General features: G+C 46.0%; 1 protein-coding gene across 10 annotated transcripts in view; it reads right to left on the bottom strand.

The window, feature by feature from the left end:
* Positions 1–3,364: 3,364 nt before the first annotated feature.
* Positions 3,365–14,136, bottom strand: part of ARID1B (AT-rich interaction domain 1B) — a 439,835-nt gene continuing 429,063 nt past the window's right edge. For all 10 annotated transcript variants that reach the window (XM_045865795.3, XM_045865798.3, XM_064598272.1 and 7 more), the window contains 3 exons: positions 12,499–13,282; positions 10,108–10,238; positions 3,365–7,991 (listed from right to left, as the gene is read on the bottom strand). In XM_045865795.3, coding sequence (XP_045721751.2) covers positions 6,264–7,991; positions 10,108–10,238; positions 12,499–13,282 — 2,643 coding nt within the window. In that variant the 3' untranslated portion in view covers positions 3,365–6,263. The remainder of the gene's footprint in view (positions 7,992–10,107; positions 10,239–12,498; positions 13,283–14,136) is intronic.

Here is a 14,136-nt window from a genome sequence, read left to right as displayed (position 1 = left end):
TTCTTTCAAGTGCAAAAAACATCCAAATGTGAAATAATCACCACTTACTAGGAAGCGGTGTTATAAATGCCGCCGGTTTTTGCCATAAGAAACTGCTTTTGTTTGGACAAGGATATCTTCAAGGGGCTGAATCCAAGTTTAGGTTCCTTAAGTCTTTGGAAAAATCTACAGTGCGTAGACCATACAGATCCTGGGCCATCTAAATACCAAATTTATGCAGAAGATCAAAGCTCAAGGTTCATTTATTTACCTGACCTTAAGCCCGCATGGAAAGGAAGAGCGTCCTGAATTCCTTTTTTGGTAGCCCACAGAAACGTGGCCCATCTCCAGCTCAGTGTGAAGATAGAGTTCCTTTTCTTCAGGAACGCTCTCTGCTCTCTGCACCAGACGAAAACGAACAGCAAAGTAAAACACTGCGGTCAGCCACCTGCTCCATCTGACCCCCAGAAGATGTTCCTAGCCACTGTTTCGTTCGGGGGCAGGAAAGGACAAAGCCTGGTGCACGACTGTCTTCCGAATATGCCTCCCCCCGGGCCTGTGATGTTACAGGTGAGGCCTCCCACTATCTCTGGATGTCCAAGTCCCCAAACTGACCTGTGTTAGAGAAATTAAGCGCAATCACCTTGCCCGCCAGACACAGGCAGTCAATTGACTAAGCCTTTATGGTTTTTACTAGAAAACTGAAACCAAAAAAGTCACACAAACTGCGTGGCTGCTTCTGAAAACAGGAAGGTAGTCTCCTAGGCGAGATTTTAAACTTCTGTTAAACATGCTTGAGGGCACCACCAAAGGAAGTGTGTGTCTGTGTGCCCAGGGTAATACACAGTGATCACGCAGGTTACCAGGTCTTTATAGAATCATCTCCTTTAGGAGAGCCGGGGCGGCTCAGTCGTTAAGCATCTGCCTTCAGCTCAGGTCATGGTCCCAGGGTCCTGGGATCGAGCCCCGCATCGGGCTCCCTGCTCGGTGGGAAGCCTGCTTCTCCCTCTCCCACTCCCCCTGCTTGTGTTCCCTCTCTCGCTGTGTCTCCCTCTGTCAAATAAATAAATAAAATCTTAAAAAAAAAAAAGAAGTTGTCTTCCAGGTCTATAGAAAACCAAAACCAATGAATGTCCTCTTCTCTGCTCCTTCACTGATCTCTCCTCCTAAAACATGCACAGCCATCATGTTTTCAGTGTTTTCTAGATGGAAAAGTAGGGGTGTCTTCCAAGTCAGAAAAGGTTAAGAAAATTTAAAAGTGTCTTTAGCTAGGAGAAGGGAGACTGATTTGAATGCCCAAGTAAAAGCTACTCATTACCCATGAGAAAGCTCAGCCCAGGGGCGCCTAGGTGGCTCAGTCAGTTAAGCGACTGCCTTCTGCTCAGGTCATGATCCCAGGGTCCCGGGATCGAGCTCTGCATCGGGCTCCCTGCTTGGCGGGGAGCCTGCTTCTCCCTCTCCCACTCCCCCTGCTTGTGTTCCCTCTCTCGCTGTGTCTCTGTCAAATAAATAAATAAAATCTTAAAAAAAAAAAAATCATCTCCTTTAATCCTCACCAATCCTGAGGTCAGCATTACCCCGTATTATGGGTCAGGAAACTGAGGCTCAAAGAATTTAAGTACCTTGCTCAAGGTCACAGGGACAGCAAGAGAAGATTTCATCGCCATTTCAGTTTAAGGTGTAACGCACTCTGGGTGAGCGAGCAATAAGGCAGTTAGGAAGTGAGGCAGGCTCTTCAACTAATGCGGGTAATCTACCAAAGCTCTGCAGCGAGTTCACAGGAGGAAAAAAAAGGGTTCCGAGGTTAATCAAGTCAGGAAATGTTTGGGATAAACACGCTTCTTTTCTGTACGACTTCTCAGTCTTTTCTATAATAATATGGATTTCAGATGGCCAAGGGGAGAATATGTAGAGTTTTTGGTGGTTTTTGTTTTTTGAGCTCGCTCTTCCGTTTCTTAGAATATGCTTTGAAAAAGCTGGGGTAAAACTTCAAGTCCCTGAAATCAGACTCAGGAAGAACACAGTTGATGGTCTTGCCCCAATTTCCCCTCAGGGTTTCCTATGTTTACAACCCGAAGTGAATTAACTTGGTCATTGGACTGTGGCGTTTTGGAGGAGTTGGAGCATCATCAAACAAAAGCAGGACTGGGGAACCAGGGGACAGAAGCAGGGAGTGTGGCGACGGGGAGCTAGATGGGCATGGGCACACGGCAGGGTCTGTGGGACCCGAGGACAAAGAAGGCCTTGATAAGGTCTTCTCGTAGAGTTTCGGTCGATTCCTGCATTTCCAAGGGCTTACCCCGCGGCCTGGCATCACTGGGTCCCGTGATAGGCTTTGTCCCCTCCACTCCAGAACACACACGCACCCTGACATGAGCACGAGCAGGAAAGGAGCCAGAGGCCGCAGACTCCCCTTTTAGGGGCCAGGAGGGGGCCTCGGAGACCGTTTTTCCTAGTACTTACAGGTCAGCCTGGCGCTGAGCCTTGACTCAGTCTCCTTGCTATTCAGTCCACAGCGGTTCCCACCGCATTCTAAGGAGCTACAGCTAGAGGCTAGAGCCTTAGATTTCAGTCAACAAAAATGCACTACGTGTGCTCAACACGTAAGCACCACATTTGGAAACTGTGTCTGTCACCGTCTGACCCCAAAGCCTATCATGTGATTGTAAACAGGGTCTTTGCTCATGAGCGACTCCCGGGAGCCTAGAACAGGGCTGGGCACGCAGTGTGTGCTCGACACCTCTCTGCTGAGTTAACGAAGAAGGAGACATCTTAGCAGGTTATATACTATCACCAAAAATAGGTCTCAGCAGTTTTGAAAGCTCGCCTGACTAGCAAGTTCTCTGTGGTGCTGACGGGGGTGAGGGTGGAGGACGGAGGGCAGGAACCGTCAGGCGGCTGGGCTCCCAGCTCTCCGATAAAGAAGTGAAACACAACTCAGCAAGAAGAAGGTAGGTTGTTTGGATTGTCATTTTTGGCTCATTTATAATACCTTCTCTGCTTCCTTGCAGGTGAACAGATAATGGGAATTGGTCCATGGGTTTGACAGGAAATGAAAGATTTCCAACAGTTTTTAAATGGATGGATTTCAGGGCAAAGGCCAGATTCTTTCCATTAAAGAGGTAGTTAATAGCTCACACTGTATCATCCAGCCGCTCATCCACCCCTTAAAAAACCATTCTCTATTATAACTTTTCAAAAACAGCGTAACTAGTTTCTGAATAGGCCACATTCGCCAATGAAAACGGATTTTCTATCATTCTCAACCTCAAACAAAACATTTGAATAGTTATTTCTGAGCACATGCCACCCGATATCTCTTATGTGACATTAAAAAAATGCACTCAAATACCAACAGATTCAACTTTATAGCACCATTCCAAAATACTAAACTTTCTTTGCACCTTTATTTTTATCTTTTTTTTTTTTTTTTGTACACATTTAAAGTACGGGCATCCTGTAAATTTCCGAAAAGCCTCATAGGGAAAAAAAGAAAAAACAACTAATTTTTAGGACAAAGCAATAACTCAGTTTGTAGGCGGGATGATCTCAGGCAGGCTGTAAGTTCTTCGTGGGCTTCTGCAGTCTTGGTTCTGGGGTGACTGTAGAAAGGACGCTAAAGTCTTCCTGGATTATTCTAGAGGTTACATTGCATATTAGCATGTAAAAACTTGTTGCTCAATGGTTAGACTCTAGGTATTGATTACAACTCAAACCATGAAAACGACAGTCTTTTGTAATGATTTTACTTTTCCGAATGACAGAAGATTTGGGGTATCAGAGTCTGTGTACGGTTTATTCATGCTCTGCTAAGAGAGCGGTTAGACTCCTATCGAGTTCCCTCGCACAAATCTTCGCATTTGAAGCTCAGAGCACTAAAATCTGTTCTTAGCAAGCAGATGTATTAAAGTAGACTTTTAAGTGGGGTTTTAATTCAACATATATTTGGCTGCACTGTTAAGTACGAAGACTGTGTGACTAAGTAATGTGGGGGGTTGACAGAGGAGGATACTGCTCGCAGAAAAATCTGTTTCTCGTGCCCCTCGAGTTACGTTTCACACGCTGGTCGCAGCTGCGTGCTCTCGTCTAACTCCTCCGGGGGCGACCCCTGGGGCCACAGGTCTGGCGCGAGGACTTGGGGCGTCTGAGTGTGCTGGGGCTGGTAGGGTGGTGGAGAGGTAGCGTCAGAAGGGAGTCCGCTAACAGCTCAATTCTGCAGCAGTTTCAAGGAAACTGAGTGTTACACAATAACAGTCAAGGACCCAGGAAGAAGAAGTTTAAATTAGAAGTGACTAGTATTAAAAAGCTACTGCACACCAGGTAGGAAGGAATAGGAGAATATTAATATGCCCTGAAATAGAAATAATCACTTTGCACTATGTACACCACATACAATATAACATATTTTTTTAACATTGCACAATATAAATATTATACACGGTGGAGTAAACGAAATGCAAAACACCTCTGAGGCACACAGAAGAGACACGGATTAGCTCGATCTCTGATTCAAATCAAGATGGGGTTAGTAAAAGGCAGAACGTTACATCGCCAGGCCAGTGAGCTCTGGGGCTAAGCAGCCACCTCCCATATACACCGGGAATTCTCATACCTCAGTGTCGTTCGAGTTGATTGCTTCAAACAAAGGCTCATCAGCTCAGTAATTTGAGAAAATCAAACTGTTGCTCCCCACTCTAAGGTAGGTAATCCCTGAAGGCCCCTCCCGACCTCAGGGCTTTGTGAGGAGGACTATGTTAGTACAAGGCTGGGTTTTCCCCTATTATTTCTTGGGAAGAACTTGGTTACTATGAAACCACTGTAAGGAAACTAGGACAGTATTCAAGAACACCCATCACAGTGCTTAACAAGATTTAATGTACATTTATTCTTAACATGTGGAACATATAAAGATTTTATACTGAATAAATGATATTCATTAAGCCAGAGGAAAAGGAGGAATTTACATCAAGTTTTTTTCTTTTTTTTTTTTTAAACTACATTATCTTGAAATACAAATGTGGATTCTTGTCACTGAAAAATCTTTGAAGTTGTGTTTCTTCCTTTTAGTTGTATTTTTTTCTTTTTTGTCTGTACTGGTAACCATAGTCTAAATCCATCCATATGCAACCATTTCCACACCTTGATTCATGAAGCAAATTGTGATCAGCCGCTCTCCCGAAATAGAGCATGACTTTATACATACAGAAACTTGTACATTACCCTCTTTTTTTTTTGTTTGTTTTTGTTTTTTGTCTTTTTTCTTTCTTTTTTTTTTTTTTTGGAGATATGGCCCTAATGAAAAAATATATAAAATAAAAATAAAAAATTATTTAAATCTACCATCACTTCGTAGTTACCACATCATGAAAAAGAAACTAAAAACTTTGTACTAAAAAAAAAAAGAGAGAGAAAAGAAAAAGAAAGCATGAGGGTATGTTTCATGTACAACTTCTATATACATCACAGCCCATGGGCAGTAAAAAAAAAATATTTAAAAAATGATTAAAGGAATTGTGAAGAACTGTCACGTGGAAGGTCAGACGACAGACAGCAGACATGACGGTAGTGGTGAGAAAGCAGTTTCCGTTGATCGTTGTCAGGTATGTATTTTCAATCTTAACTTAAAAAAAAAAAAATTGTTTTTGCTCCTAGCCTAATGTAACCATTTTCCTGTGGAGAAACCAGTATCATTTCATAGTTTGACTACTGACTGACACACCTCCTTGAGCCCCTATTCCTACATCTCTAGAAGTTTCTATTGCACAGAGCTTTGGGCGATGGGATACAGTTTTTTTTTTTTTTTCCATTATCTGAAGAATAACATGCCTAGGAAGTTGATAATTTTTCACCTTTTTGCCTCAGTGTGGTGAAATTTTCCCATCTTAGCATCTTTTGCCACATTTTTTTTTATTAAAGTCAATTTGCTTCCCCCCCCCCCAAAAAAAAAAAAAAGCAATACAACATAGAAAAGAACATTAAAAAGAAAATCTGTGAGAAACAAAAAGTGACCTTTGAATGCACTAGGACAGCAACTTTGGTTAAAAAAAACGAAAACAAAATAAAAAACCCCAAAAGGATGTACTTATACACACAGACAGCAAATATTAATTTCATAACTGTTCAAATTAATTATTTCTTTAATTCCCAATTGGTAAATAGTGAATGGGGCAGAGGAGCAGAGATTTTCTTTTTCTTCTTTCTACGCTGGATAAACAAGAACAGAAAACAGCCAGTGATACGGGAGCCTCTAGTCTTCACTCACACATGCTGCCTTCTCTCGGATGTCATAACTGCCCGATCTGAAACAGTACATCACAGATGACAGACGCAACCAGAGAGTTCAGGACGGCTGATATCGAGATATCCAGCAATCGGCCCTCGTGCAGGAGGAACTCCGAGCGGTTCTCGTCCACCCTGGCCATGGCCAGCAGAGCCTTGGCCGCCCTGCACATCATGTCCACGCTCGGGGGTTCTAGAGGCGGGGGCTGCATGTGCAGGAGGTTATGCTGGCTCTGCTGATACTGGGCCATGGTGACCCCGTCCTCTAGGAAGCTTATCAAGTTGCCAATGCTCCCTTTCTGCACAGCTATGGCCCTCGCTGCCAGTGCGTCCCCTTGGGCAAGGTTCGATAAGAGCGCCATGGACATTTCTCGACAGACTGGGTTTTTCCGATCCCCCACGTACCTAACTAACGTAGCATAGAATTTCTCCTGACGGCTAAATGGAGGCGTGGCCAAGATCAGGTCCACGTTATTGTCCTGGATGCTGAGTTTGCAGAGGGTCTCCAGCACGAGTCTCTGAGGCGACAGGACGGAGTTGGGTCCCACAGTGGGGAAGGGGTCTTGTGCCTCTGCAGACGGGCACACCATCCAGTGCAGCAAGCCATCCAAGATTGGCAAGCAGATGCTTTCTGTGTAAGCAGACAAGTCTAGCTGCCCAGAAATGTTGGCCAACGTGACCAACGTGTTATCCCTTAAGACCTCCAGGCAGTCCCACCACCACTCATCCTTGCTGCAGGCCACCCCTTTGTCCTCGTCTTCCTCCTTCTCGTAGGTCTGCGGCGCTCGTTTCCTCTCTGGATGCTCATGGTGAAGCAGAATCAGCTTCCCCAGGATCAGCACCAAGCCTGGATGTTTGGACATTTCAGCGTCATTACCAGGCACAAAAGACAAGCTTCGGACAATGTTGGACACACAGATACAGCGCTTAGCCAGAGAATCCTGCCAGTGCGCAATGGTGCAGAGAGGAGTCTCGTCTCGGCTCCTTGGCTCGTCCTCCAGCAGCTTGATGTTCCGGTGACTTTTGGCTTGATGGATCCCAAAGGGAAACTTACTGCTTTCGGTTTGGGCACCAGGGTTTGCGTCTTCCGGCAGCGCCCCTGGCCGCGCAGACAGGACGTCGTCAATGGTCGCGATGATGCTTTTCTCTTGCTGCTCGTCAGCCTCGCCTTTTCCTTCTTGCTCTTTCTTCCTACCAGTGGAGCTTACAGGGGGAGGTGGACGCCTCCGAGGAGGGATCTCCATCTTGCTCTCGAAGTGAGTCTGGATGTGCTCGGTGGTGTCCCCCCCACCAAGCTGCCAGTGCAGAAGTCCACTGTTGAACTCTTGAACACGACCCAGCCTGTCAGACCGGTCGACCACGAACAGGTTGTTCTTTTTGACTATCTTTATTGGCAGCTTGTCGAACTTACTCGCTTGCCTGGGCTTCTCCTTGGGATCTGCAGTGGCGTTGGGAGAGGCCAGAGCCGCGCTGCTCTTCTCCTCCATCTCCGTCTTCCCATCGTCCTCGTCCTCGTCCTCATCCTCCTCGTCGTCCTCCTCGTCAATACACTCAGCATCTTCCTCCTCCTTCCCCGAGTCGTCAGCCAACGACTGGCTGTCATCTCTCCTCACTGCATTGTGATCAAGTGCTTTTTGGCTGGGGTCTCCCACCTCATATTCCATAAGAATCCCAAAAATGTCAATTAGGCATTTTCTAAAGTACTCTACTAAAAGTTCGAGAAATCCAGACAACTAGAGAGGGAGACAAGAACAAGAACGGGTACAATGTCATAACCTCAAACAGGGTGGAGAAGGGCAATAATCCTGACAGCTGTCGATACAGTTTTAGGATGATTTTCACAGGTTTTAATTCCCTTTTGGCTAAGCCCAGAGAGAGAAACTACATATCCATTAGAACCGGCTTCCTGAATTTTACATTGTTAACTAAACCAACATGTACCATGTTTCCCACTTGCTGCTGACTTTCCTACTCCATCAATATGAAAACTTCCCTGTCATTTTTTCTTTTGAATATTATCAAGTTCTTTGCCTTTTCTTCTGACTTAGGTACAATGCACTCCATATGAGAAGAGCGGGAACGTGGATTTTATGGACTCATTCAGCCAAAGTGAGTCTGTTCCCTTCTACTGTTTATCTGAGACTTGCTTGCCTGGATTTTTATGGTTATTATTCTTAGGATTTTATGGTTATTTTTGTCTCAGGTGCCATAGGTTACCCTAATTTACATTCCCCATATATCTTTGGGAAAAGATAATTTCAGCAATGGAGTAGCTCATAAACACAGAAAATTAAAAACAAATCAATTTAGTCCCTGATAAATGAATTAGAATGCCTTATAGAATGCACTTTTACATTTCAGCTATCACAACTCCAGCTGAAAGACAAAAGCCACTTCTCGTTTCCTTTCAGCAAACATTTGCATCGAGAAAGCCAAGATACTCCATGATCAGCAACTGCCCAGAGCCCCTCCCCCGACGCCCACACCTCCAACATGCAGGGACAATGAAGAAGGATAAGGAAGTACAGAAGGATTCTTTAATGACAGGTGTTTTGGAAATCAATCGTACTTTTGTATCCTGCTATCAGTTTCCTGAAAGTGGGTTTGGAACGATTACTAAGAAGTAAGGGGCCACTCAAGGACTGACCACAAAGGACTCCCTTTTAGGGGATGAAGGCACACTTTTTCATGTGAAGATTTGGGTGTTTGTTCCCCCACTTAAAGTTGACTTTTTCCCCATGGCAGGGGAAAGGGGCAAGTTACTAAAGCAATTCTGGTTATGAAAATGTGTGAGCAACAGTTGTTCACGCTGCTCACATTAAGGACGGAAGGTAATTATTCTAGCAAAGCCAGGACACATTTTTTAGTATTTTCTGTTACAAGGGGCTTCATGCGATGTTTATAACCTTATTAATACACTTCCTATCAAGTGAAGAATTGCCTTTTAGGGCTATAATGAGGACTTAAATGTGAGAAGAAAGGCAAAGTGGAAGATTCTGGTCCGATTTCAACAGAAGCAAGGTAATTAGATGTTTTGGCTTTTTTCACCCAAAGCAGAGAACTGTTCATACACAGTAGGGAGAACTACCTCTCCTCATTTTTGTTTCTAACTATTTCTGTAAAAGTCTGCAGCTCAGTTGACTCCTGGGCATTTTCCCTAGCCCTCTGCCCCCCTTCTCTCCTCTAGCAATTACGCTGGAAGCTACTTTAAGTCTACTGCTGAACAAAGCAGAGCGCTTTAAGCTTATTAAAAGTAGCAGGCTTTTCAATGACTGCCTCAAAATAAGGTGGAGAGAGGCAGCAATGAAGGAAACAGACCAGGAAAAAGTCTGGCCATGAGTTCACAACGATCTCAGCCAAATGATGGGGATACGGCGGTTCATTAAGCTGTTCTCTCTACCACTCTCTCTACTGTACATTTTCCATAACACTTCTTTCTAATTAAAAGAAAGAGGTTCGGTCTCCCTGGAAAGTAGGGTATGTCCCATCGCAAGCTCCTGCATACCCAACACTGACTACGGTCCCAGCCTCACGCGACACTTCGGTCACCTCCCGCCGGCTGCTGACATTCATTCTAAACAACAACCTACTTTCACTATCCAGTCCACGCGCGCGCGCGCACACACAGGGGACGGTTTTCTCGTGAGAAACAGAAGTCCGTGTGTATTTATACTAGAGCCTGAAATGAGTCATTATTCCCGACTAAATCCTCAGACAGCGCTACATCCTAACGACAACAAGGGCAGCCACACCCGGTGGGGGTGCAGCTCACCCCTGGCACTCGCGCACCGTGCACTGCCGAGCTTTCTTCTGCGACCTGGGCGCTTGGCGGGATGGGCGCCGGCTTACCTGGGAGAGACTGAAGGTAGCGACAGTGCTGTCATCATACAGGAGAATGTTAATAGTGTCCAGAGCCCAAGTACTTTCAGCCAGAAGACCTGACTTAAGGGACATCATCACACGCCAGGCCTCAGGAGTAACTAAAGCCAGGAGAAAGAACAAGGGTATAGTTAATGTTAACTCTGTGCACGAAAGGGCAGAAGATAACAAAAGAGTAAGAAGAAAGAAGTCGAGTGTTGAGTTAAATACTGATTTCAAACAAATGTCCTGAGGCCTGGTTAAACGTGATCATTTCCAGATTCTAAATGGAGGGCACAGCTTCCTAAGAAACTTTTGTTATTTAAGATCCTTTGGCTTTGTTGGTTAAACATGAGCCAAAAGTGCTTCTGGAGGTGGTGGTGGCTGAGCCCAAGGGCCCTTTCTCAGCTCCAATTGGTTTCCTTTAGCCCCTAACAGACTCTGTAATGATGCAGCAGAGTGTTAATAATTGAGTCAAACCAAAAAATGGTGTTTGTCTTCTCTTGCCCACTCCATTCACAAATGTCTCAGGGTGGCAGAATACAGGCAAAATGTAATTCCCAAGCAGCGCATTCTGGGGTAGACAGTCTTGATATTCCCTTGCTGTCCTCTTCCGTCTGAGCTCCTGCCCTCAGAACATGCTGTTGACAATTACTAGCACTTTGAAGGTTCAGATTTTTCAACAGCTTGGTCTGAGCCTGGGATGGGAAACAGAAGGGCTGCACTTTTCTTTTCCCCCTTCCCGTTACTGAAGAAGACACAAGGATTAGATAAAACATTTGCAAGATTTGCCATAAGATGGGGCTAGGAGAAGAGGCCCCTTGAACGTCTGAGATTTCCGTCTCGGGAAACCAGCAGAAGCACAAGGCAGGAGCAGGCCCAAGCCATCAGAACTCAGCAGAGGGGGCGCCTGGGTGGCTCAGATGGTTAAGCGTCTGCCTTCAGCTCAGGTCATGATCCCAGGGTCCTGGGATCGAGCCCCGCATCGGGCTCCTGGCTCAGCGAGGAGCCTGCTTCTTCCTCTCCCTCTGCCTCTCTCCCTGCTCATGCTTTCTCTCTCTCTCTCTCTCTGTATCTCTGTGTCTCAAATGAATAAATTAAAAAAAAAAAAAATTTAAAAAAAAAAAAAAAAAAAAAGAACTCAGCAGAGAAAGAGCCCGCACCAGATACCAGCAGCAATCGCACGCGCTGGGGGGGCGTGGGTTTCCACCTCTATTGCAATTTCATCTGCTTTCCGTATTTTCTAAGAGGCATACAATACTTTGGTAACAGAAAAAGCGAACTTTCTTTTTCAAATAAGGGAACATAAATTTCCCCAGGCTGATGAGAAATGCTGATCTAAGACGCGCAGAGAAATTTCATAAAAAATTTAAATACATTTATTTATTCAAACATATGCACACACACATACATAAACACACAAACACATGTGCATATTTTTACATATATATTTCCTCATATAAAACGGTGCTCAGTGTCTGTCTGCATCTCCTTCTCGTCTCCAGCATCCCTCTCTGTAAGGCCTTACTTCTCTCCCCTGCTCTGCCCGGATATGTCCTTAATTCCAGTGGTTGAAAAAAATCTTTAGTATCTTTGATTTTCTAGTCACTCTTAATGATTTCAAGTCAAGTGATTTTAAGGTTTTTGAAAAGACTGTTTCTTATAAAACCAAGGTCTGTCATTTCCTTTGCTATATTAAAAGTACTTCAAAAATAATGCACAAAAACTGTGTGTACTCCTAGATATTCCAGATCTGGGATTAGTATTCAGAACATCCCAAACAGAATGAGCAAACAACATCGGCATCCAACTGAAATCGTTCCTTGGCCCATATCTACCAGTGCGACCTACACACCACATCATATCAAATTCTGTATATTATATTATATATTTATCTACATACTATACGCAGGCTTCTACTTTTTCCCAGGAAAGCTCACTGTCTGTCTGGGGTTCCCCAAATTACAGAGTGGCTCGCCTTCAAATTTTCTCAGGCCACCCGAGCATTTCATTAGCCTCTCAGCCGTGAGGCTCACCACTGCAGAAATCAAGCGCTTGGTTGCGGCCCAATCTTTCAGCTCAAACTGTAGTATAAAACATGGTCACTGAGGATCCCCTGGTCTCTCACTTGGAGCTCTACTCTCTCACACAAATAACACTCACGTGTAAAAATACCATTGTAAACTCACGCTCCTCTCTGGCACTGTTTCTTAACTCAGATCAGCAGCTTTCAGCTGCCGCTCCTGCACAAAAACATGTCTTGATAGTTTGCCGTCCTAAGAATTTCATCCTTTGGAGATTAACAGGAGCTAAATCTAAACTAAAATTAAAATTCTCGATCACAACTGGGATTCATTTCAGGCCAAGGCCCGCAATGCTTACCGATATCTTTTGAGGTAATCTTTCGCCTTTGTTTCAAAACTGGCTGTGAGGCCTCGACGGAGCCAGGAGGAAAGGTAATCTCCCTTCTGATGGGGGGCGGCTGGGGGGGCGGCCCCGTGACCTGGGCCGTGGGGACGGTGGGCAGGACCTTCTGCATCTTCAGGGAGGGCAGAAAGGGAGACTTGCTTGGAGACATGCGGCTCTCCAGGGAGCGCTGGAAGGAGGCAGGGCTGGGGGCTCTGGAGATGTGATTTGGCAGCGATGGTGGCGTCTGGTAGGATGACTGAGGCGGGCGCGTGATGGGCTGCATGGAGGCGGGAGAGGACATATAAGGCTGACGTTGGCTGACGTGAGAAGGCCACTGGCTCTCGTGATTGATCCTTTGATCAGGTACCATCATATCATCCGTGCGGTTCATGCCGGGGTAAGGAGGTGCCTGGGTGGGGCCGCCCGGGCCTTGCCTGTTCTGGTAGGGGTAAGGCATATCGTTGCGAGCCGCCCACATGCTCTGCTGAGGCCCTTCGCTGGAGGACGACTGCATCGGGCCGCCCATCATCTGAGGCGGGATCCCATGCGGCTGTACCTGCCCCGGGCCCTGCATCCGCTCCCTGTTGTAGGGATACGGGTACTGTCCCTGGACGGGCCTCCTGTCCGGTCCGGAGTAAGAGCCCCCATACTGGTTATACACGTCTTGCTGCTGGTTGCCGTACTGTATGCTGTACATGTCTCCCTCGTGGCGTTTGGCTGGAGGCCCGTACATGCCGTCCATATGGCGTTTGTAATTCTGAAACGCATATCAAGACAAATATACTGATGTGCTTTTACAGGTATCATCACACACTTAAATTATGCAAAACAGTTATTACCTGGTAAAAGGTTCATTTCAAAATGAATATGGGAAGCTCCTGTAACAACTAAGGACTAACAACTGATGCCCTCTATTTCAGGATTATACAAAGCCGCGTCACGTACTCCGAAGAGGGTTTCCGAAGGCTGTCTGCATGTGCTTGGCATTTTCTCTGGGGAAAGAAAGGCTTCCTCTCTCTTTTTCCTGGTACCTCCTCCCTTGGCATTTCCCAGGGCTGCAATACAGGGGCACAGCTCTGGAGACCCCCACACGGGCACCGCCGGACGGGGGCCTGGGGTTACATGAAGACGGCCTCAGCGGGGAGGAAGAGGGCTTGCCCTGGCACGGACGGAGCTTCCTGAGGGCCAGCCTGCGAGGCTCCTGTAGTCAAGGGATTCCTTAGGCCTACCTTTGCAGGAATGTCTCCACATAGCATCCGGCTCCTCAGACTGGACCTGCTGCCCCGACACCCTACAGTCTCTGGCCCCCACCCCGACTTCCAGCAGTGCAGCTCAGAGTCTGCCCCGAAAGCCCCACAGGCCCCAGCCTCTGACAGCAGGGCCCGTGTTCCTGTGTATCAGGCTCCCCTCCTGGGGACACCCTGGGGACCAGCACTCGACCAGGGTGGGATCCTCCTGATGTGAGAAAGATGCTGATGTGATAATTAGTGTTCTTTCACCTTACTTGGAAATTGCTTAAGATCAGCTGGTTTAATAATACAATTTACTGCACATACATGCTCCAGGAAAATTAAATGTTTAAAACCCCCTCTATGCTACCAGAGGTCTTAA

The sequence above is a fragment of the Mirounga angustirostris genome, unplaced genomic scaffold (assembly GCF_029215605.1).
Source record: "Mirounga angustirostris isolate CCGP_5_RB_7025 unplaced genomic scaffold, mMirAng1.0.hap1 SCAF_8, whole genome shotgun sequence".
NCBI classification, from domain to species: domain Eukaryota; kingdom Metazoa; phylum Chordata; class Mammalia; order Carnivora; family Phocidae; genus Mirounga; species Mirounga angustirostris.
Note: the sequence above shows the minus strand (reverse complement) of the source record. Positions and strands in the feature narration are given on the sequence as shown.